Source organism: Phascolarctos cinereus, unplaced genomic scaffold, assembly GCF_003287225.1.
Source record: "Phascolarctos cinereus isolate Bilbo 61053 unplaced genomic scaffold, phaCin_HiC Scaffold_726;HRSCAF=1367, whole genome shotgun sequence".
NCBI classification, from domain to species: domain Eukaryota; kingdom Metazoa; phylum Chordata; class Mammalia; order Diprotodontia; family Phascolarctidae; genus Phascolarctos; species Phascolarctos cinereus.
This window is the reverse complement of record NW_027556098.1, coordinates 294,196,995-294,219,194: the sequence shown is the minus strand read 5'-3', so window position 1 is coordinate 294,219,194 and position 22,200 is coordinate 294,196,995. Positions and strand designations below refer to the sequence as shown.

Genomic DNA, 22,200 nt, shown 5'->3' with positions numbered 1-22,200 from the left:
AATAAGCTGGAAAAATTGAAAACAACAGGAACCCCCCCCCCCAAAAAAAAACCTGACCACAGAAAGTTACTGTGGTGAGAGGAAAAGATCAAAACACAAACTCAAGAGATGACAAAACAAATTCAAAACTGCTACATCTAGAGCCTAAAAATCAAAAACAAAAACAAAAAACCATGAATTGGTCTTGGGCCCAAAAAGAATTCATGGAAGAGCTCAAAAAGAATTTTAAAAATCAAATAAGAAAACTAGAGGAAAAATTGGGAAAATAAATTGGAGAGATGTGAGAAAATCAAGGAAAAAAGAGTCAACAGTTTCATAAAAGAGGCACAAAAAAATACTGGAAAAAAACATTTTTAAAAACAGAATAGGCCAAATTGTAAAAGAGTTACAAAATCCACTGAAGAAAAGAACTCCTTCCAAGAATTGGCCACATTGGAAAAGATGTACAAAAATTCGCTAAAGAAAAGAACTTAAAAAGTGGAACTGCACAAATGGAAAAGGAAGGTACAAAAGCTCACTCAATAAAATAATTCCTTAAAAAATTAGAATTGGGCAAGTACAAGCTAATGACTTCATGAGACATCAAGAAACAAAAAAATTAATCAAAAGAATGAAAATATAGAAGAAAATGTGAAATATCCCACTGGAAAAACAACTGACTGAAAAACAGATCCAGGAGAGATTACTAAACTACATGAAAGTTATGATCAAAAAAAAAAAACAGCCTAGACATCATATTTCAAGAAATTATCAAGGAAAACTGCCCTAATATTCTAGAACCAGAGAGTAAAATAGAAACTGAAAGAATCTAGCAATCACTTCATTGAAAGAGATCCCAAAATGAAAACTCCCAGGAACACAAGAATATTATAGCCAAGTTCCAGAATTCCCAGTTCAAGGAGAAAATATTGCAAGCATCCAGAAAGAAACAACTCAAATATTGTGGAGCCTCAGTCAGGATAACCCAAGATTTAGCAGCTTCTACATTAAAGGATCAGAGGGTTTGGAATATGATATTCCAAAAGGCAAAAGAGCTAGGATTACCAAAAAAAAAAAGGTATCACCTACCCAGCAAAACTGAATATAATGCTTGAGGAGAAAAAATGAATATTCAATGAAATAAAGGATTTTGAAACATTCCTGATAAAAGGACCAGAGCTGAATACAAAATCAGACTTTCAAATACAATACTTGAGAAAAATAAAAAGGTAAACAGGAAAGAGTAATCATAAGGGATTCAATAAGGTTAAACTATTTACATTCCTACATGGAAAGATGATACCTGTAACTCCTAAAAATTTTATCATTACTTAGGGCAGGTAGGAGTAGATACATGGACAGAGGGTATGGGTGTGAGTTGAATATTATATCTAAAAATATAATATCCAAAAAATTAAATTAAGGGGTGAGAAAGAGGAATGCACTGGGAGAACAGGAAAAAAAGGTAAAATGGAGTAAATTATCTCAAATAAAAGAGGTAAGAAAGAGCTTTTATAATGTGGAGGGTGGGGAAGATAGGAGAGATGGGAGAGTGCTTGAACCTTTCTCTCAATGGAACTGGCTCAAAGAGGGAATAACATAAACATTTAGTTGAGGGAAAGAATTTGGATCTCAAAATTTTTTTAAATGAATGCTGAAAATTGTTTTTACATGTAATTGGGGAAAAAATAAAATAATATTTTTTAAAAGAAATAAAGCCAAATAATTTGTAAATTATATAGCAGAAAAAGTGATCAACACTTCTTCTCCTGGCAAAAAAAATCTTAGAACATGTTATTAAAGATATGGTAGTAAACCTCTGGAAAAGGAAACAGTAATCACAAAAGTCCAAAATAGTTTCGTAAAGAATAGCTATGCCAAACTAATTCCATTTTGTTTTTAAATAAAGTGATTAAACCAGAAGATCAGAAAAATGCATTAGACTGGACTCTTTTTTTAGCAAAGCATTTGATAAACCATCTCATGCTACTGTTATGGAAAATAAAGATAGATAAAAACTAAACAAGAATATATTTAAATGGTTTTGTAATGGTCTTAAAAGAACTGACTGAAGTACCAGACCAAATGAAAGCCAAATCAAGCCAATCCAACACAAAAAATATTTAGCACAGTGATTAATAGGTTGGCCTTTATATTAGGAAGATTTGGGCAGAAGTCCTTATTTTGATACATATTAGTTGTGTGATTTTTTTGTTTGTGTATAAAGTCATTTGATGCCCAGGCAACTTTTTAAGATGATCAATTACAGATGAATTATCAAGCTGCACTGGTGAAACATAGTCTCTTCCCCTAGACAGATGAAATAACAGGTCCAGAATCTCTCTCATCCTGAGGGAAAAATGTTCAAGGCACTATACTAGGCACTGGGAAAAGAAAGATGAAATTAAAAAAAAAAACCACCTACCTCCTACTACCAAGAATACCAGGCATAAACAAATACACACTTAAAGATAACTTGAAGAAAAGAGCAACAAGGGGATCAGGAAAGATTGTCTAAAGAGAGTCATAAGGTTTAAGCCTCAGAGGAACTGAGGAATTGTAAGGGACAAAGGAGAGGAGGATACTCATCACAGGCATGGGGAAGACACTGTTTGAAGGCACAGAAGCAGGAGGAGGAGGGAGGCCCAAATAGCCAATTCTGGGTAGAGATAAAAGCTGTTTTCCAGGCATTGACTCTTTGAGAAAGGAGAAAAGCAAATAGGCAAAGATCACATGAAAGGAAATGATGTACAATCATCCTAGAAAGAAAGGCATGAACAAGATCATGAAGGGCACAAAGTGTCAGGTTTAGGGGTGTCAATCTTATCCTACAGGCAAGAAAGGGCATAGTTACTTTGATTTAGGAAAATTATTTTGGCATCTATGTGGAAGACGTATTGGAGAAAGGGCAGCCTAAATGTTATAAGTCCTCTGATGAAGCTGTCATAGTCATCTGAGGGCCTGAAGTAAGGTGGTAGCTAGAGAAACCACAGAGAAAAGGATGAACGTAAGTCAAGGTATAGAGATAAAAACAATAAGATTTGGCAACTAATTGGAAATGGGGCTTAGGACAGTGAGATACAATGAAAACTTGAGAATGACTCCAAAGTTGCAACCTGGGGAGCTAGAAGGATTGCTGTGCCATCAACAAAAATAGGAAAGCTTAGAGGACAGGTATTTAGGGAGAAAAAAAAAATCAGTTGTGTGTTGAACATGTTGAGTTTGAGGTAACTTTGAGACATCTAGTTGGGGATGACAAACATGCAGTTATAGACAAGAAATTAAAGCTAATGAGTCAAGGACTTTAGAGAGAGAAAGAGGTAGAGAGATCTGGCAATTATCCATACATACCTAAATGGTGAGACATTTCTGAGGATATATATAGAAAAAACAAGAGGGCCCAAAACAAGGCAATGGGAGACCTTCACAACATCTCTTGTATCTGACTCCTCCTCTCTACTCACCCAGCCTTAGCTCAGGTGCTCAATGCCTCTTTCCTAGATTGTTACGATAGCCTCCTGATTGGTCTCCCTACTTTCAATCCCTCTATAGCAGCCAAAGTAATTTTCCTTAAGCATACTTATAACAACGTCACTTCCCTACTCAATCAATCCCAGTTGTTTTCTATTGCCTCTAGAATAATGCATAAATTCCCTTGTTTAGCTTTGATATCCCTTCACAACCAGGCCCTAACCCAGGGGTTAGGAACCTGTGGCCTCAAGGTCACATGTGGCCTTCTAGGTCCTCAGGTGCAGCTTTTTGACTGAGTCCCAAGTTTTACAGAACAAATCCATCCTCCTCTATTTCCAGCCTTACTGGACATTATTCCCCCAGGCTCACACTCAGCAATTCAGCCAAAGTTATCTTCTTTCAGTTCCTCACCCATGGCCCTCCAACTCCTGTGTCTGTGCCATCCCAGATGACTGGAATGTACTCCCTCTTTATCTCCACCTCATAAAATGCCTCTCATCCATTAAGATGTAGATCAGGCACCATCTTCTCCATGAAGTTTTTCCTGATTCTCCCATATGTTAGGGTCCTCCCTCTAAAGCCACCTTCTGTTCAACTACTTTTTATATATATTAATATTTATGAACTCTATATTTGTACTGTATATATTTTTATATTGATTTGTTCTCTTGCCCATTAGAATATAAGTTCCTTGAAAGTAGTGACTGTTTGTTTTATTCTTTGTACTTATATCCCCAGGGCCCAGACTATGCCTAACACATCTATATCTTGCCACCGGACCCACATGGCTCTGGAGGAGAAAGTGAGGCTGGAAACTTTGCACGGCAATTCCTCACTTAAGTCCAATTCACTTGCAAGTCACAGCATCACCTCCCTGATGTCATGGGTCCTTTTGGAGAAAGAAGGACAAACAACAACAACAAGAGGCACTTAATAAGTAATTGTTGACTGACTGTGACCAACAGGGAAAGAGCCTGTAGATAAGAGGATAATTTCAGGTGTAAACTACCAGAGGAGATGGAAGCATATGAGCATAAGTAGAGGATTTAATCATGCCAAGGAGAAGAACCACTTTTTCAGAGATTAGAGCAAAGGAAAGAGAATTAGAGATGATTCAGAAGGGTTTGCAGGTATAGAATAGAGAACAAGAAAAGGCATGTGAATTTTTTTTTTCTGAGCACAAAAGACAGTAAGCTGTCTGCTAAGAAAGAAGGAGCAAGAGTACTGTACAGGTCTTTAGAGGAGAAAAGGAATGGGATAGCTTCTATGCGGAATGAGGGAGAATCAATACCCAAATACCATGTAGCAGCAAGGACTGGTCAAGATTAGCTCATATAAATTTGGACCCTGTAGTACAGCCCAAGGGAATTAAAGAGGCTGATGAACTAGGAATCTAGAGAACACAAGTGGAATCAATATGCATACCAAGGATTTCAAGTATAAGGACATGCATCATAGGATAGAATTGGCAGAGAACTTAAGGGTCATCTAGTTGAACATTCTCATTTTACAGATGAGAAAATGGAAGAACAGATGAGTTAACTGACTTGCCCAAAGTCATCCAGATCTTCCTAAATCCAAGTTCAGTGTTCTATCCATTATGTGACCTGCCTCTCAGGGATAAGAAATAAAGACTATGGGCCAGGTACTTAATTCCCTGAGAAAGAAGAGAGAATTACCTGGAAGGGCAGCAGATAATTTTCACCAGGAGGAGGATGACATAATATATGTATCAAGAACAGAAATTCTCAATCTGGAATCTATAGGTCTGTGGTTAGATTTCAGGGAAATCATGAACTTGGATAAGAAAAAAAAATCACATCTTTATTTTCATTAAACTCTAACTGAAATTTATAATTTCCTTCAATTATTTAAAAACATTCTGAGAAGGGGTCTATAAACCTTACCAGATTGCCAGAGAGGTTTATGACACACACAAAAAAAAGGTTAAGAACTATTCATTTAAATGAATTGAATCTCATAGGAAGAGAGAATGCTAAATGACTATGACAAGGGAGAGTCTGAAAGTGGCCATAAGGAGCAAGGACCAAGCCTATCCTGACTTGGTTATTTAGAGGACATGAGAGACACAAGATACATCTTGTACTGGAGAGGTTGTCTAGGACAGTATCATTTTCTATGAGTGCAAGAAGATGGAAGAAGTATGATAAGATAAAGAAAAGTTTACTAATGATAAAATGGGGGCTCTGGAGGGCAGAATTAGATAGGGATGTGGGAGAGTAGGGCTGAGACAGAGAAAATGAAAGCAGGTAGGGGCAGCAGGGAAAGGGTTAAGTGCTAGGTAGCCAACAACACTAATTCATAAGGATTAGTAAAGGAAGATCCCTGAGAATGTTATTACTCAATCAATGTCATCTGGGATAGAGGCCCTCCAGCTGAATGCCCCAGTTCTGTGTTCTTGCCTCAGTGTTGTTAACTATTATGATGATGATGATGATGATGATGATGACTTGGTTAATAGCATAGATGGCATGCTTCTCAAATTTTCAGATGACACAACACAAAAAGAACTAACAGGATAGATGACAGATAACAGACTATCTTGACTAACTAGAATAATGGGACAAATCTAGTAAGACAGAGTTTAACATGTAATGTCTTGTACCAGTTAAAAAAAATTGACTTCAAAAGTATAAGATCAAAAATGTCTCATTAAACAATAGTTGGTCTGAAAAAAGATCTAGGGGGTTTTAGTGTATTGCTGTGTCTCTGATGTTTTACTCAAAAGAAATAATAGCTGAAAAATACAGAATTTTCAAATTAGAAATTGTTATGTCCACCTGTACTAGCATATTTTGAAGACTAAAACAACGGTGGAACTTCACTAGGCCAGCAGTCAGACTTTTGGGAATTCCAAATATTCACAACAGTCAAACACAAATAAAGTACAGGTGACAAAGTCGGAGAACCAGGGAGAACAATTTCTATCAAAGGCCATACATTTTACTGTGTAGGAAAGGAATGGAACAACCTTCAGATATTCACATCAAATGAGAGATATTGTGCATAAAGTTAAGGTTTCTAATGTGAAAATTCAGTAAATCCCGGTTCCATTGACAACTTCCGCTTCTCCTGAGTTTATAGTAACTAATAAATTTGAAGTGAAGAAGGTACAAGTGTCTGGCAGAAACACTAAGTAGCTGCAGAAGTGAGGGACAACAGAAACAACACAGAAAATCAGTTGCATCTGGTGTCAGTTAATATAGATGGTAAACTGCATGGACGTGTCAAAAATTCCTAAGGTCTTAATAAAATTAAATTATTGCCAAACAAGTGGAATCTATAATGATAGTCACAGGTCATCAAGGAAAGGCTAACCAGGGACGGAGAACCTGTAGCCTTGAGGCCACACGTGGCCTTCTAGGTCCTAGGGCACGGCCTTCTGATTGAGTACAAGTTTTATGGAACAAATTCACTTAGGACTTAAAGCAGAGGTTTCCCAAAGTCTGCACTTGTCTATGAAGCATACAACCAACCAGTATATAAATAAGGCTGTCTGGTCTAAAATCAAAGCTAGGATGTTTCTGCCTTGCATTATTTTGGAGTATGTGTTGTCTATTAGGAAAACAGGGCTGAATTTCCCAATGTTTATCAGCCAGGCTACTATACTGCAACTTGCTGACACAGTGTTTCAGTTATAAGGCTAAAATAAGTGCCTACATCACTTAAGTATACAGAAATACTGCATAAAATAGAAAGGCAAAAATATACTTACTTGATCAAGGGAAACTTGAAGTTTGTGAGATTCTTTAAGTGATTCTTGAATAAGTGCACTGCTTGCTTTGGTCTGATTCAAGGATTCAATCAAATCTTTATTTTCCAATATATTGCCTTGGGATGTAGCAAGTGTCTATGTTAAAAGCCAAAGTGAAATACCATGAACATAGATTTCACATTTAAATTAAGACAAAATAAATTTCAACCCGGTTTTGTAAACCAGGTTCATTTTATTTTATTTTTTTGTTAGCACCCTCTATATGCAATTTAATGAAGGGGTTTGTGTATCAATCAAACCCTAAAACCACTAATTTAGCACTTGAATAAATTTATTTTATGACATCATCAAATTACATCATGGATGATTTCACCTTTCCAATAATAATATAAGTTCTTTAATGTCAAGGACCAAGTTTTAAATTCTTTGAATCTCCCATAGTGCCTAGTGTATATGGGAGTGTTGAGTAAATACTAAAATACTAATTACTAACTTTTAAATTGACTCTGAAATAACTAAAAATATGTCAAAAGAAATTAATGAAAGCAAAAATCACCATAGCAAAAAACAGAGAAAAATGGGGCAGCCAAGTGGTGCAGTGGATAAAGTACCGGCCCTGGAGTCAGGAGGACCTGAGTTCGAATCTAGCCTCAGACCAGACACTTGACACTAGCTGTGTGACCCTGGGAAAGTCACTTAATCCCAACTGCATAAAACAAACAAAGAGAGAGAGAGAGAGAGAGAGAGAGAGAGAGAGAGAGAGAGAGAGAGAGAGAGAAAAAACAAAACCCGCAAAATTTTCAAGTCAAGTATTTAAATTTTACCTCTAAAAGTGATTCCTCAAGTTTAGCTAGCTGTATTTTTTTATCTTCTTCCTGCTGTAGTAGTTTTGTTTTTTGCTCTTCCAGATCTGGTTTCTCATGTTGAATAGTTAAAGCCAAAAGCTTAAAAAAAAAGTTTATTAAAAAAGTGTTTTCCTCTAATATAACCTATATTTTATCAAATATTAAAAATGATTTCTGAAAATATGCTATTTTGTTTCTCATAATACATAAAGGAATTACTCAAAAAGGAGAGAATAAGTGGTAGCATATTTGAAATACTTGTTTTAAACTCTACAAAGAAGTTATTAAAATATTAATAAGTTCATTCTCATTGCAGTGTTGGTTCTTCACATAGTACCTTAATGTATTAAAATGAAGTAAAACAACATCATAAAAGTGGTGGGCATTCATTTTATTAAATTGATAATAAATTTTGAGATGATGACATAAAAATAATAACTACAAAGGCAGTGCTATAAGGATCTTCATTTAGCTTTTGATACACAAAAACTAAATAGAAACACTCCTGCAGCAATTTTTGTATAGCTTTTTGGCATAGAAAAAAGTAATTTAGTGAATTAATTTTATAGAAATTGGGAGTTGTTTTCCATATATACATATATACACACACATATATATACACACATATATAAAGATCATCAACAAAATATATTTTAGACATATGTTCAGAGTCATACATGGTAGACAAAAATATATTTAATTTAAAAAGTGAAGTAAGACGTAAAGCTCAATAAAACAGAAACAGGCCATCAGACAAAGTAAAATTTTGGAAAAAAGGAATGATGTAAAGGAGTTAAACAAGTAAACAGGATAAAGCTTAACATTAACTGAAATGTCTCCCATATTTAAAAAAGAAGAAGAAGAAGAAAGATTAACAGAGGAGCATTTAAGATGCAAAGTTTAGCCTAGAAAAGTCATATTCTTATTTAAAAAATACTTAAATTAGAATCCTAGGTTATTATTAATTATGATCATGTAGCAATTGACAGTCTCCTTGTGAGGCAGACAGTACAAAGGAGACAAACTTTATAACACAATCAACAAACATCAAAGTAAGGACTCGAAACTGGGATTTCTAAGTCCTCCCATTGCAGTGCAATTTCCAAAAGCCTGACCAATATACCTAATTAATGGCATAATAGAATAAGTATAAAGTAATACAGGCAGTCTAAAGAGAAAAAACTAGGAAATTTTAACTTGGCTGAAATTGCCTTTCAAGGCTTGTTAGAGATGGAAACTGACATGAAACCAAAAGTTTTATTTGCATTTACAAGTATAATTTGATTTCAAAACAGCTGGCATAAATTGGCAAATAGTTGGCAAAATATTTTGAAAATCTATAATATAAATATATGTATATGTAAATATATACATATACATATACATGTAAATATGTGTATATTATACATATACATGTGTGTGTATCAAACATCTAAAGTCACTCTTGCAGAGTTCCCTAAATGCCTTAAAGTAGATGACTGGAGTATTCATACCTGTCCTCTTAATCCACTTCTTGTTGTTGTAAAGTTAACCTCTGTAACAATGGAAGCTGCATCAGGTGGGATAAAAGGATTTGGGTTTCTTGTTGAGAGAAATAGGCGGAATTCTTCATTATAATCAATAATTTTGTCACCTATTTGTACAACATAACGTGGACCTATTTGTTTTTGAAAAAGACAAATGGTTATTCCTTGTTCTATATTTTGCTAAAGCACATTAATATGATTACACAAGCATTAACAAGTAAACATATTTTAAAACAGCTTATGAGTACATAGCTTACTTCTACAGGCCATTTACAGTCATTATCTAATAAAAGAATAAACTAAGAATGAAGCAGAACTCTATATTAGCTTGTACTGGTTCATAAAAAATTATGTTCAAAATACTCTTATTAACTGCAAGATCTTGATGTGACATTTGGCATTAAATGGTAGCACATTTATACTACACTTTAAAATTTACAAAATAATTTTTCTTATGAAAACCTTTAGGTTAATAATTAAAATATTTTTTAACAAATGAGAAAATGGAGGCCTAAAAAGGTTATATGATTCGCACTAGGTCAAAGATGACGTGAGATCCTCAGATGAGAGTCAGTTAGAATGTGAGCTGTTTGAGGGCAATTTGCCTTTCTGTATATCTCCAGTGCTTTGTACACTACTTCAACCATAGTAAATCTTATTATATGCTTATTGTCTGAGATGTTAGGGGGTACTGTGGGAAGGTTGAGGAGAGAAGGTAAGACTTGGAATAGGCATTGTGGCAGTCAGATTGCAGAAGGATTGTCTTGCTGCTGTAATGTCCCAGTTGAGGTTAAGTAAGTTTATGGTGGACCTAGCAGGAATAGTTTCACAAATTCTTCAAGTAGGATTGGAGGAGGATTATGGGAGTGACCAGAGGTAGGGTTGGTTAAAGTATGATTTGCAAGAAGTCAATGGTACAGAAGATTCAAGATCAGAAGACAGTGTGGAGAGGAACTGGTTCACCAAAGGAGCAAGACTGAGATGTGATGAGATCATAGAGAAGAAGTGACAAATTGGGGAAATTTCTAATGTAGAGGGATTAGAGCTCATGGTGAGGAAGAAGAGTAGGATTAGGAAGAGAAAGGAATTTTGTAGATCTTGGATGTAGAAACACAACACTTGCAGCTGATGGCAAAATCAAGGATATAACCATCACTGTGTGTATGTGATGGAATGCAGAAGTACGTCACAGGAAGTGAGTATAATGAGAAACTGGAAAATTATGGCATTTTATGGAACATCAACATGTATACTGAAGTTCCCTAGTATTAGAATGGAAGTTGGAGAGAGACAGAGACTGTTAGGCAAGCCATGAACTTACTGAGAAAGATGGGAGAACATCCTGGAGTAGAATGGTCACCAGGATCTGGATTGGGTGACAAACTGGAATTGCATTAATATCAAAGGAAGAGAGGGTCTTGAATGATGGGGCTATAAGGAGAGTCTGGAGGTAGCAATAAAGAGCAAGGGTTATTCTAACTGAACTACCAGAACCAGTGAGTCAGGGAGCTATACAAAGAATTGCATGAATACAGGGAATCTAATCAAAGGACTCAGTGAGTGCTAGAAGACAGAAGGAGAAAAAGAGGAAGTAATTTAAAATAAAATGATATTTGTTAATTATGGGGCAAGAATTCCAGAGGGCACAATTAAAGAGATAGGCAGATCTAGAGTGGGACAATGGTGAGGTTAGGTTGAGGTGTGTGGGAATTAAGAAAAAGTCTGTTGAAATAAAGGAGGAAACTTTCTTCTTTTATAGTCAGGAGTTTAATATCACTGGAATGGGAAGAATATGAGTAATGAGAGTATGTAAACCACTGGAGAACAAGTCCAGGCAGGGAATTATTGGATGGGGAGAGGTCCACTGATGAAGGTGAGTAATTAAAAGGTTCAAGGCTAGTCATCAATATCCTGACTAGTGGCAAGTCCATCAAAATATTACATTCCAAAGAAAAAATAAGTTAAATATTAAATTTAAAATGGATTTCTTACTCATTTTCCAATTTAATTTTTTTAATTTTAATTTTGGTAACTTTTATTTGTATTTTTCTATCATGCATATGAATTTCTTTCTACATCGGTCTTTACATGTTGCTAGATCTGAACTTGAATGGAAACCAATCATATCACACTATCATTCTTGATCATTTTGGTCATGAAACATGGTATTAACTGTGTCTAATTACTGACATGTTAGAGACAAAGAAAAATTGGACTGATTCTTTCTTTACAAAATGACTTTGGCTTCCTACAAATAACAATTCAAAGAAGCAAAGAGCAGTATGTTTCACTTTGAAAATATGAAATAAAAGTTTGCTATATCCCCTGAAGCAAATAGGGATTAAAAAGAAGGAAACAGAAATAACACATTTATATACATATAGATTCTATAGCTCAGATAAATGTGACTTCTCTCCTGTTCAGAAATACTAACTTCCCAAGTGCTAATAAAAATGTTACATAACTACAAACATGAAAACTTTCCCACAATTTATAATAAAATTTATATTTTAAAACTAAGTGTTATTAGTTGTTCTTTAGAATAATTAAATAAAAGCAGAGGAAGAAGGCATCCTTCTGCTATTTCATACACTCCTTTTCATTAAAAAGCAAAACTTATTCCAAAGTACTTAGGTTCTACGACAAGAAGCAAAAGAAGAGTAAAGTACTGAGTTAATTATTTCTGAACTTCCTACAGGAGTAATCCCAAGGAAACTCTCAAGAATTTACCTTGTGCAACAAGATCTTTTCTCAACAGTGGATATAGCACAGGTTCCACTCCATCCATCTCCTGTATAATAAGTGTTTTCCCAAACCTTACTGCCAACTCAAGAGCAGTGATAAAGTTGCTGTCCTGTAAGTAAAAGATAAGAATGTTATTTTATTATTACATTAATATTTTCAATAGTTTGTATCACTCTTATTTGTAGTATAAACGTATTTAAATGTGCATTTATAAAATGACAAATTATTTTCATAATTAGATCACATGACAATGAAATAACTGTATTTGGATAAATTATCAAATAAATTGTCATCAACAATAATTTATTTAAACAAAAATATTAAAGGAATCCAGTATGGAATTTAAGGTAAGTACTCAAATAACTTATTTCAACTAGCTATCAGTGTTGGAACTCTATATTAATATGAAAATATTAAATCAATTCTCTTTTCACATTTTACAGACAATAGTTACTCAATGTTATTTTGCTTACTTCAAAAATCAAATATTGGGGGTAAAGGACAGCTATATTCCAATGATCTTTTCTTTGTAATACCATATTCAACTCTTCTAAAAAGAATAAGATACATTTTCCCCCACTATGAAAATGAGAAATGAGAATTCCTAAACCCAGTCATTTGATCAGACTTTACTATCACTCTGAAATGGAAACCAACTTGTAGAGAGACTTTTGGACCCTGAACTGTAATTCCAGTCACCTCCAGAGCCATTTCCCTACATTTCTTGGCAGTTTATGGGTACCAATGGAGCATTTAGGCTGTCTATTCCCCTTGTTCTTACTACATGACCAGTGCCACCTCCTCTTTCTCTCAGCCAAGATATCTACTAATATCTTTTATATCACTTCTCTCATCCAAATTTCCATTCATAAATTGTTAGGGTCCATCATGTATATCATAGGATTCTCAAAATTCTACTCTTTAGTGTATACAGTATTCTATGACTCGTATCCATATGGCACTACCAGAAAAATGTTATTTTTAAAAAAGACGGAACTCCATTGTGGGGAGACAAGGATCATTAAAAGGCAGACATGAATAAAAGTTGTACAGAAGGAAAGGATGGTTATGATCTGCACGATTAGAAGGATCGACAGTGATGATCTCATGATAGATCAATTATTCAATCAACTAGACTAATTCTGGTATTTTTGTGCATCTCCAGTTAAGAGCAAGAACATGAGGTGTCATGAAAATCAAAGAAACATGAAATTACATTGAATAAAATTTTTGAGTTAGTGTGTGTGTGTGTGTGTGTGTGTGTGTGTGTGTGTGTGTGTATGTGTGCACTAGGGGAGGTATTATAACATAATGTTGTTTTTGTTCCATTATAATTCTTAGTGATGCTTTGTTCTGTTTTAATTCAATTTTAGTCCCTAGCATGCTGCAGTGATTTTTACTATAGGATACAAGTAACACAGAATAGTTTTGTAGCAATAATAGACGGTCATGTTCTTTTCCTTATTCCTCCTTGTTCTTTTCCTATCTTCATGGATATTGTAATAAAAGTGTACTTAATTGGACATTTATGATGCATTGAATAAAGGCTATGACTCTAAGAAACAAAAATATTTAATCAATGACAATGAAAAAAATTGACATAGGCAATAAATGCTGGACCTGGAGTCAGGAAGACTTGGGGTCAAATGCTACCTTTGACACTTGTTGTGTGACCATGGACTAGCTACTGTACTAGTTTCTTGAGACTCACATAATTCTCTAAGATTTATCTGCTATTATAAGTTGGGATTGATCTGCAACAGTGAGAGGAGTTTCCAAACCATTGATGTCACAGAAGCTTGATATACAGATGTATTTGGTTAGATTTAAACTAGATAACATAAAATATTCTATAATTAGTTGCCTAGTGTTTGTCATGTTGCTACAATGAGGTAACATGGAGTAATAAGAGACAGTTTCTTTATCATCTATTTACACCTCTGCCACTAAATAACTATGTGAGCTATTCAAGTCCTTTAATCACATTATGCTTTAGGTATTTTACCTGAAAAATTCAAAAATTTGACAATGAGAAGGGGATGGAGAAGAAGGAAAGGAGGAAATAAGTATTTACACAGCACCTGCTGTGTGCCAGTGCCAGGTACTGTACTTAAGCACTTTTACAAATATTATGTCATTTAAGATTGACAACAACCCTGTGAGGTGGGTGCTATTATTTTCTGCATTTTATAGCTGAGAAATTTGAGGAAGACACAGGTTAAGTGATTTGCCCTGTGTCAAATAGTTATTAAGTATCTGAGGCTAGATTTGAATTTGGGTCTTCCTGACCCCAGCTCAGTGTTCTATCTCCTGTGCCACCTACTTTCCTCTAAAGGAATCAATTGTAGTAAGTAATAGAAAATACTTGCCTGCTGGTTAATAATTTCTAAACGTGATTCTTTTAAATGTATCTTTAACCATTCCGTCGCTTGGGAAGAAGGATCTATTAGAAATGGGCAAACTCGACTCTAGTTAAGAAACAAAAACAATGAAAAAAATAAACAATGCATATTTTATTAAAATTTAAAAAGAAACAGCTTGAAAATTATAAATAGGAAATTCAGGTGTCTCTCAATTTTCAGATGTCCCAAAATGCTGAGTTATGGAAAAGCAATAAGCCAAAGGGAAAGAAGAAAGGGGACACAGAAAAAAACATATATTTAACAACTTCCCAAGGAAAGGACAAAAGCTTGCAAAGCAACAATACTGGTTGCATGGTAAATACAGTAATTAATTAACATTAGCAATCTTCAAATGAAAATTGTTAGTGGACAAAGGAACTATGCGAAAACAGAGTTTAAAAGTCTACAAACTGACCTAAGTCCTAGATGCTTCATCCAAAATAAATCAAACCAGAACTCTAGTACAATTCTATTCTAATTGGGCCTATTTAAAATGTATTTAAAATACATGAAAAAATTAGTCACTAGTTTCACATTAAAGAACTCCTGGTTTAAGGATGTCAGATACATAGTCACAGAACACACAAAGAAAAATAAATTAATCATTAAAAATTTGCCAAAAATAAATAATGATGCTGCCTGAATCCAGCTCCTTGATATTACTAATAATAATTCACTTAAACATCATTCCGGAAGGCTTCACCTATTACTCCAACATAAATGTTAGTGCTTTTCATACACTCACATTAACTTCGTAACTCCATGATGCTATGGTATATTTTTTAACTAGTTTCATTCGAGTATTCAATAATATGTTATCAAATCTACCACATCTTTTGTTAAACACAAAAGCAACTACAGTTTAAAAAAAATCATTCTTACCCATGATTTCAAAGCAATGATCTGATGCAGTAAAACAAAAATAGGCAAAGATTATTTATATAACAAAGAAAACATTTTCAATATTTCAGAGTTGCAAGTTTATGCCTAAAAATGTCTCTCTGATTTAAAAGACATTATTGACTTCCCAACCTTCTGATCCTCTTATCTCCCACTTCACCAAAACCATTCTTAGGTACCATTCCTTCAAAGTTCTGTTCTGCTCTTATAACATCTGCATTTTAAAAGTAATTGCAGATTTTTTTAAAAATCTTGCCTAGCTATGTCTTCTCACTCAAAATTTCCCCTGTATAATCCTTAGGTTTATACAACATAGTTAGTTTACTATTAAAGATCTAATTTATAGTAAGTACTTTTCGTGATAATAACCAAATTTATGGTATTTGTTACTGGACTTAAGCTATCATAGCTTTGCCTACTGCACTGTATAAAACCATCTTAGACTACGGTTTAGAACTAGATTATTGGTATTAAAATGAAATTTATTTCAATGAAATTCCTCTTGTTTCATTTGCAAACTTTCATCAATAAAATTACTAGTCACCTTAATAAATTCCCCCAAATCATTAAGCTGAACAACTGTAAACAAATGATGTAAAGTCATTTATGGTAATAAATACAAAATACATATTTGATATCTTAAATCAATATAATTAAAATAGTAAAAATAAATCTTTAAAAAGTTATCTGTCATCAAGAAAAGTGATTCCAAATAGGTTATATGTTCCTTAAATAATAAACACAAATTATTCCATATCCTAGTTAATAAATAACATTTTCTACAGGTTAATCTCATATACTTTGTTATGGGATAACAAAGGAAGTACATAAAACTGTTTCTTAAAATTACAAGTGAGTATTTTCTAGGATTGCTGAAAAGGAAAAAGAACTCAAATCATACTTTAAGGATAGTACAGAAACAAATAACAGATAACAAAAAAGCATACAATTTTCTAGCATGGAACGAATTTATCTTTCTGGTCTGAATGATGATGAAGAGAAATGCTTGTTGAATACAAGCTAATGAGTAATCAAAATCTGAATACAAGTAAAACTATATATTCATCAATAAGGAAGTTATATTCCGTAAGTCATTTGTAATAACTAAAAGCATAACCAATTAAACTAACAGTGATAAACATGTAAAACAAGAACCTGAGGGGAGGCTGGTCTTCAAAGCTTCCAAGATTTACAAACTACCAACTAGAAAGCATTTAAGTCACTAGACAGGGGTGAGGAACCTGCAGACTTGAGGCCATGTGTGACCTTCTTGGTCCTTGGGTGCAACCTTTTGAATGAGTCTAAGTTTTACAGAACAAATCCTTTTATGAAGGGGATTTGTTCTGTGAAATTTGGATTCAGTCAAAGGGCCACACTTGAGGACCTAGAGGGCTACATGTGGCCTCAAGACCACAAGTTCCCCACCCCTGCATTTTATCTCTCTTTGTCTTGTTTTCTCATGTAGTTTTAAACTTAGGGGGAAATGAAGGCCAGAAAAGAAGGCACAAGAAAGAGGAAAAGAAAGCACAGATAGACACTGGAGAATGGAAAGGTGCATTCAAGAGAAGAAAAATTTAGGAAATTGTTTCAGACGAATAACTCCCACCAATCTAGTACAACTATACCCAGACAAAACAGAGCAATCAATGATAAAAAAAAAAGTAAGATTGGTTCATCTTAATGTTGCATATGGTATTTAAAAATCCCATATGATTTTTAGTATTTTTTTTTTCATTTTTAGGTTTCAGCTAAATTTTCATTTTGCAAACAATGACTTTGAGAAAACAGAAAAATCATCATTATTAATATCAGTTCCCAGGATTTTCATTGTCCTTTTGGGCCAAGATCCCAAAATTTGGCTTCTCTCATCTACCTACTTAGGGAAGGAAGAGTGATTACAATATCTGATATTAACAAAGAACATGATATAAGAAATATAGGACCTAGTGTGCCACAGAATGCTTTAGCTTTCAATTTATTAGAAAATTCAACTTTTTTGTTTTGTTTTGGGGGGTTTTTTGTTTTGTTTTTTTAAGGCAATTGGGGTTAAGTGACTTGCCCAGGGTCACACAGCCAGTATATGTCATGTGTTTGGTCTGAGGCCAGATTTGAACTCAGGTCCGCTGCTCTATCTACTGCACCACCTATCTGCCCCTAGAAAATCCAACTTTTAATCTTTTATTATCAAGATGACAAGGTCATTTAGATTTATAAGTACCAATACAAAGAAAATGAACACATAAAATGGTACAAAATTTTTGGTTGTATTCATTTAATAATTTAAAGTAGTGTCTAAAAAATAATTGGTTAGAAACAAGTTTGTTTTAAAATAAAATCCACTTGAAAGTTTGTTTTCTTCATTTGTTCCCCCTTCACTCCCAGAAGTGGGATAGCAGGTGACTTTATGTACTGAGATGTTAATAATGAAAACACAAAATCTAAAGAAAATGTGTGGTAATGCTGTGGAAGGGGGAAAAGACCTACAATAAGGGTACTAAGAAGATATCTTTTAAAAAAACCAAAATGAATTAATTACCTGCAAGATAACAAGAGCATTTTCTATTGAAAGGTCATCTGAAGGTAGGCCTTCACTTTTCCAAATTAGCTGCTCACTCTCAGTACAAAGAAATCTTCTCAAATCGAATTCTACAAAGTTAAAAATATCAATTATAATTCACGAAAATTACCTCATACTATAGTTGAGAAGATAATAAAGCAATCTTAAATGAAGGAATGCAATAGTTCTAATAACATAGCTGCTTATTGAGCAAATAATTAGGCATAAATGCTAAAGATATGAAATAGATTTCTTTTGAATCTGCATTTTGAAGCCCAGAAGTGCAAAACAGGAATCATATAAATTAAGATTGTAAATCCGTATGTACAAAACATTTCTGTTCTCAAAAAGCTCTAAGCATAGTCATCAACTGTTTCCTGAAATCCAATTCTAATCTTTAATTTGGAAGGTGGGAGCCTTACAATTGCCAGTAGTTCTAAAGGTAATATAAAAATACATAAAATTTGAATTGTTTAGAGTATTTAATAATCTAATAATATCTGACACTGACATAATGCTTTATGGTTTGTAAGGTGCTTTATATATGCCATTTCATTTCATCCTCACCATTATACTTTGCCACAGGTACTATAAGGAAATCAAAAAAGTATTCAACTAGCATTTATTAAGCACTCATTAAGAACCAGATACTGTGGTAGGCACTGAAGATACAAAGACAAAAAGTAAATGGTCCTTGCCCTCAAAAAGCTTATATTCTATTAGAGCTGGCAGCATGTATATTAATAATTACATAGGAAACAAATACAAGGCAATCTTGCATAGGATATATTAGCAACTGGTGGGGATGGGGTTGGTGAGAGATACTATTGTAGAAAGTTTGACAAATGAAGAAAAACAAAGATGCCAGTGTCACTCGATTTCAGAGTATATAGTGGGGTCTGGATTAAAGGTTACGAAGGGCTTTGAATGACAAAGTGAGGATTTTATATTTTATTCTGGAAATTATAGGAAGATACTGGAGTTCATTGAATAGTGGAGTTGTGGTCAGACCCGTGCTTTATGCAGATCAATCTAACAAATGAGTGAACATTGGACTGGAGTGAGGGGAGAACTGTAGCAAGAAGACCAACCAGCAAGTTATCGTAATCATATAGGTGTGAGGTGGCAAGGGTTTTTTACCGGGATAGTGGCAACATCAGTGGAAAGAAGGGGGACATATGTGAAAGATGTTACAAAGGTAAACTTGACAGGTTGTGTCAACAGGTTGTATTTAGGGGGTGAAAGAATGAGGAGTCAAGAATGGCACTTAGGTGCTGAGCCTAGGTGACTAACAGAATGGTTAATAAGAAAAGAAAAAGAAACATATTATAAACTTAAGAAAAGAAAAAAACATGTCATGTGCACAGCAGAACATAGGAGAGGATTTAGAATATACAGCAATAACCTTCCATTTCAAGAAAGCCTATATATTAAATATCGCACATTATGCTGAAAACTGTCCATCTTTTCTTTGTTTCTTTGTATGTTTTCTTTTGTTCTCTACTGTACACTTCTTACTTTGTTCTTTTTTCCCCTTCCTTCCCTTCAGCCCCAACCCAGAGGCTACAATTAAGTATATAGACAATTATATATAGACAATATATACATACATGTATACATATATATACATCCTTACATATATACATACATACCTATATAAATATATATTTTCCCTAAGAGATTCTACTCCTGATCTTTTTAATGTTTGTGTATATCTCTTTTTTCCTATGTCTCCTAACTCCTCTACTTCACATCTGTCTGCTACTTTGCCTTCCCTATTGCTTTTTTTCTACCTACTACCTTGCCTTCCTATTACTTAACTTACCTCCCTACAACAATCCCTCCCTTATCCTCCCCTTCCCATAAATCAGAACACCCTTTTGTATACCTCTTTGGCCTATTCTCTCACCCTCTCCTCTAAAGATCCTTCCCTTGTCCTCCCAAGAACCCCTTCTTTACCCTCCCATACCCACTGATCTAAAAATCTTTCTATATCCCCCTTTTAACATATTCCCTCACCCTCCCCTTTAAAGATCCCTCCTTTATACTGTTCCCCTCCCTATCTCTTTAGAGTTTTATTTCTTTCTAAATTTAGAAGACTTTTATACTCTTCTAGATAAATACATACATATATATTTTCCCTCTTGAACCTATTCCTGACGAAAGTAGATTTCCGGAACTAACAACCCTCCCTCCGTCATCTAATTCCTTCGTATTGGTTCTTCCTCTTGTACCTCATTTGTACAAGATAATTACTCTTTTAGCTGTTCTTGAACAGTTTTGATTTTTGAAGTCATATCATGCTGGAGTCTACCCCAATCTTTCTTATAAGCTACTTAATTACTAATAACAATCTTAGACATAGGTTTTAAATTTTATATACAAAAAAAGGTAAACAGTCTATCCTTGCTGAGTCCCTTATAATTGGTCCTTGGTATGTACCTTATTCTTCTCTTGGCTCTTGTATGTCAAATCTTCTATTAAGTTCAGATTGTTTTTTAACAAAGTCCTGAAAGGTTGACAATTTATTAAATGTCATTAATTTTTTTTCATTCGGAATTATGCATAGCTTTGCAGGGTATGATATTTTCAGCCAGAAACCCAGTTCTTTTGCTCTTCAATATATGTAGCATTCCAAGATCTGTGGTCTTTTAGTGTCACCAATGCTATGTCTTATGTGATTCAAACTGTGGTACCACCATATGTAAATTTTTGTTTTTTTATTGTTGCTCTTAATATATTCTCCTTAAGCTGGGGATTTTGGAATTTGACTATAATATTCCTGTGTGTTTTCCTCATAGGATCTCTTTCAAGTGGTGATTGGTAGATTTTTTTCTATTTCTACTCTCTCCTCTTATTGTAATGCTTCAGAACAATTTTCTTTAATTATTTCTTGTATTATTGTATGAAGATTTCTTTTTGATGATAGCTTTTAGGTAGTCTGTTTATTCTTATATTTTCTCTTCTTGATCTGTTTTCCCGATCAGTTATTTTTCTTATGAGATGTTTCACACTCTCTTCTATTTTTTCATTCTTTATATTTTATTTTTTTATTTCTTGATCTCTTATAATTTCGCTGGCTTCCCCTTGGCCAATTCTGATTTTCAAGGAGTCATTTTCTTTCTTAAGATTCTGGATCTCCTCTTCTAATTGGTTGATTTTCTTTTCATAATCTTCTTGTTTTTCTTGGATTATTCTTATTTTTCTTTTCAGTTTTTCCTCGATCTCTCTCATTTGATTTTTAAAGTCTTTTTTAAGTTCTTCAATGAATTCTTTTTGGGCAGGTGACCATTTGACATTACTCTTTGGGGTAGAAGAGAGTTTCTCTGCTTCAGCATCCTCCTCTGAAGATGAACCCCACTCTTCTCTATTCCCACAGTAGCTCTCTATGGTTGGATTCTTTCTCCTTTGCCTGTGCATTTTTTTGTAATAGTTTAGTTTTATAATCAGTTCTAGTCTTGGGGTATGAGGGATGGTACCTCTGGCCTTAGATCCTCTTCAGTTCTCCCCTATGACCTTGAACTCAAACCATGACCTCCAGCCTCCGGTAACTGCCCATAGCCAGCAGCATCCCCACCCCACTGCTTCTGCATTCACCAGGTGTGTGCTGATTCCTTCTCACCCCCACCATATCTCTGCAGCACAGCTGGGTTTGGCATTCCTTGTCAGCAGAGATTCCTTAGATCTTCCCCAGCTCGGAGGCCTAATTCCCCTCACTTGTTCCAGAGGTAAAAGTTCTTGTGGCTGAGGCTAAGGCGGCCTCCCAACCCAGCTAACCCCAGGGCTCGCCTCTTGTTTAAGTGGCCCCTAGCGTAGAGAAATCTAGTCTTGGGAGTTTTCTCCAGATCTTTTACAATTGTCCCAGGAGGAACTCTGTTCTTCCCCTATTCTTATTTATTTTCACTGCCCTATGTTCACCCTGAGGCACTATTTTATCTCTTTTGTGGAAGAAAATTTTGAGAGCCTGAAATTTTCTGACCTACTCCACCATCTTCCCAGAATCTTCACTCCATGCTGAGTTTAAGATGCTATAGGATAT

The 22,200-nt window shown here is 34.5% G+C and overlaps 1 protein-coding gene across 1 annotated transcript in view; it reads right to left on the bottom strand.

Moving 5' to 3' along the window:
• DYNC2H1 (dynein cytoplasmic 2 heavy chain 1) overlaps nucleotides 1-22,200 on the bottom strand; it is a 370,089-nt gene that overhangs the window by 169,515 nt on the left and 178,374 nt on the right. The window contains 7 exon segments of the mRNA XM_020996144.2: nucleotides 7,187-7,321; nucleotides 8,011-8,130; nucleotides 9,525-9,688; nucleotides 12,288-12,411; nucleotides 14,672-14,770; nucleotides 15,587-15,607; nucleotides 18,141-18,250. Of these exon segments, the coding sequence (XP_020851803.1) occupies nucleotides 7,187-7,321; nucleotides 8,011-8,130; nucleotides 9,525-9,688; nucleotides 12,288-12,411; nucleotides 14,672-14,770; nucleotides 15,587-15,607; nucleotides 18,141-18,250 (773 nt within the window).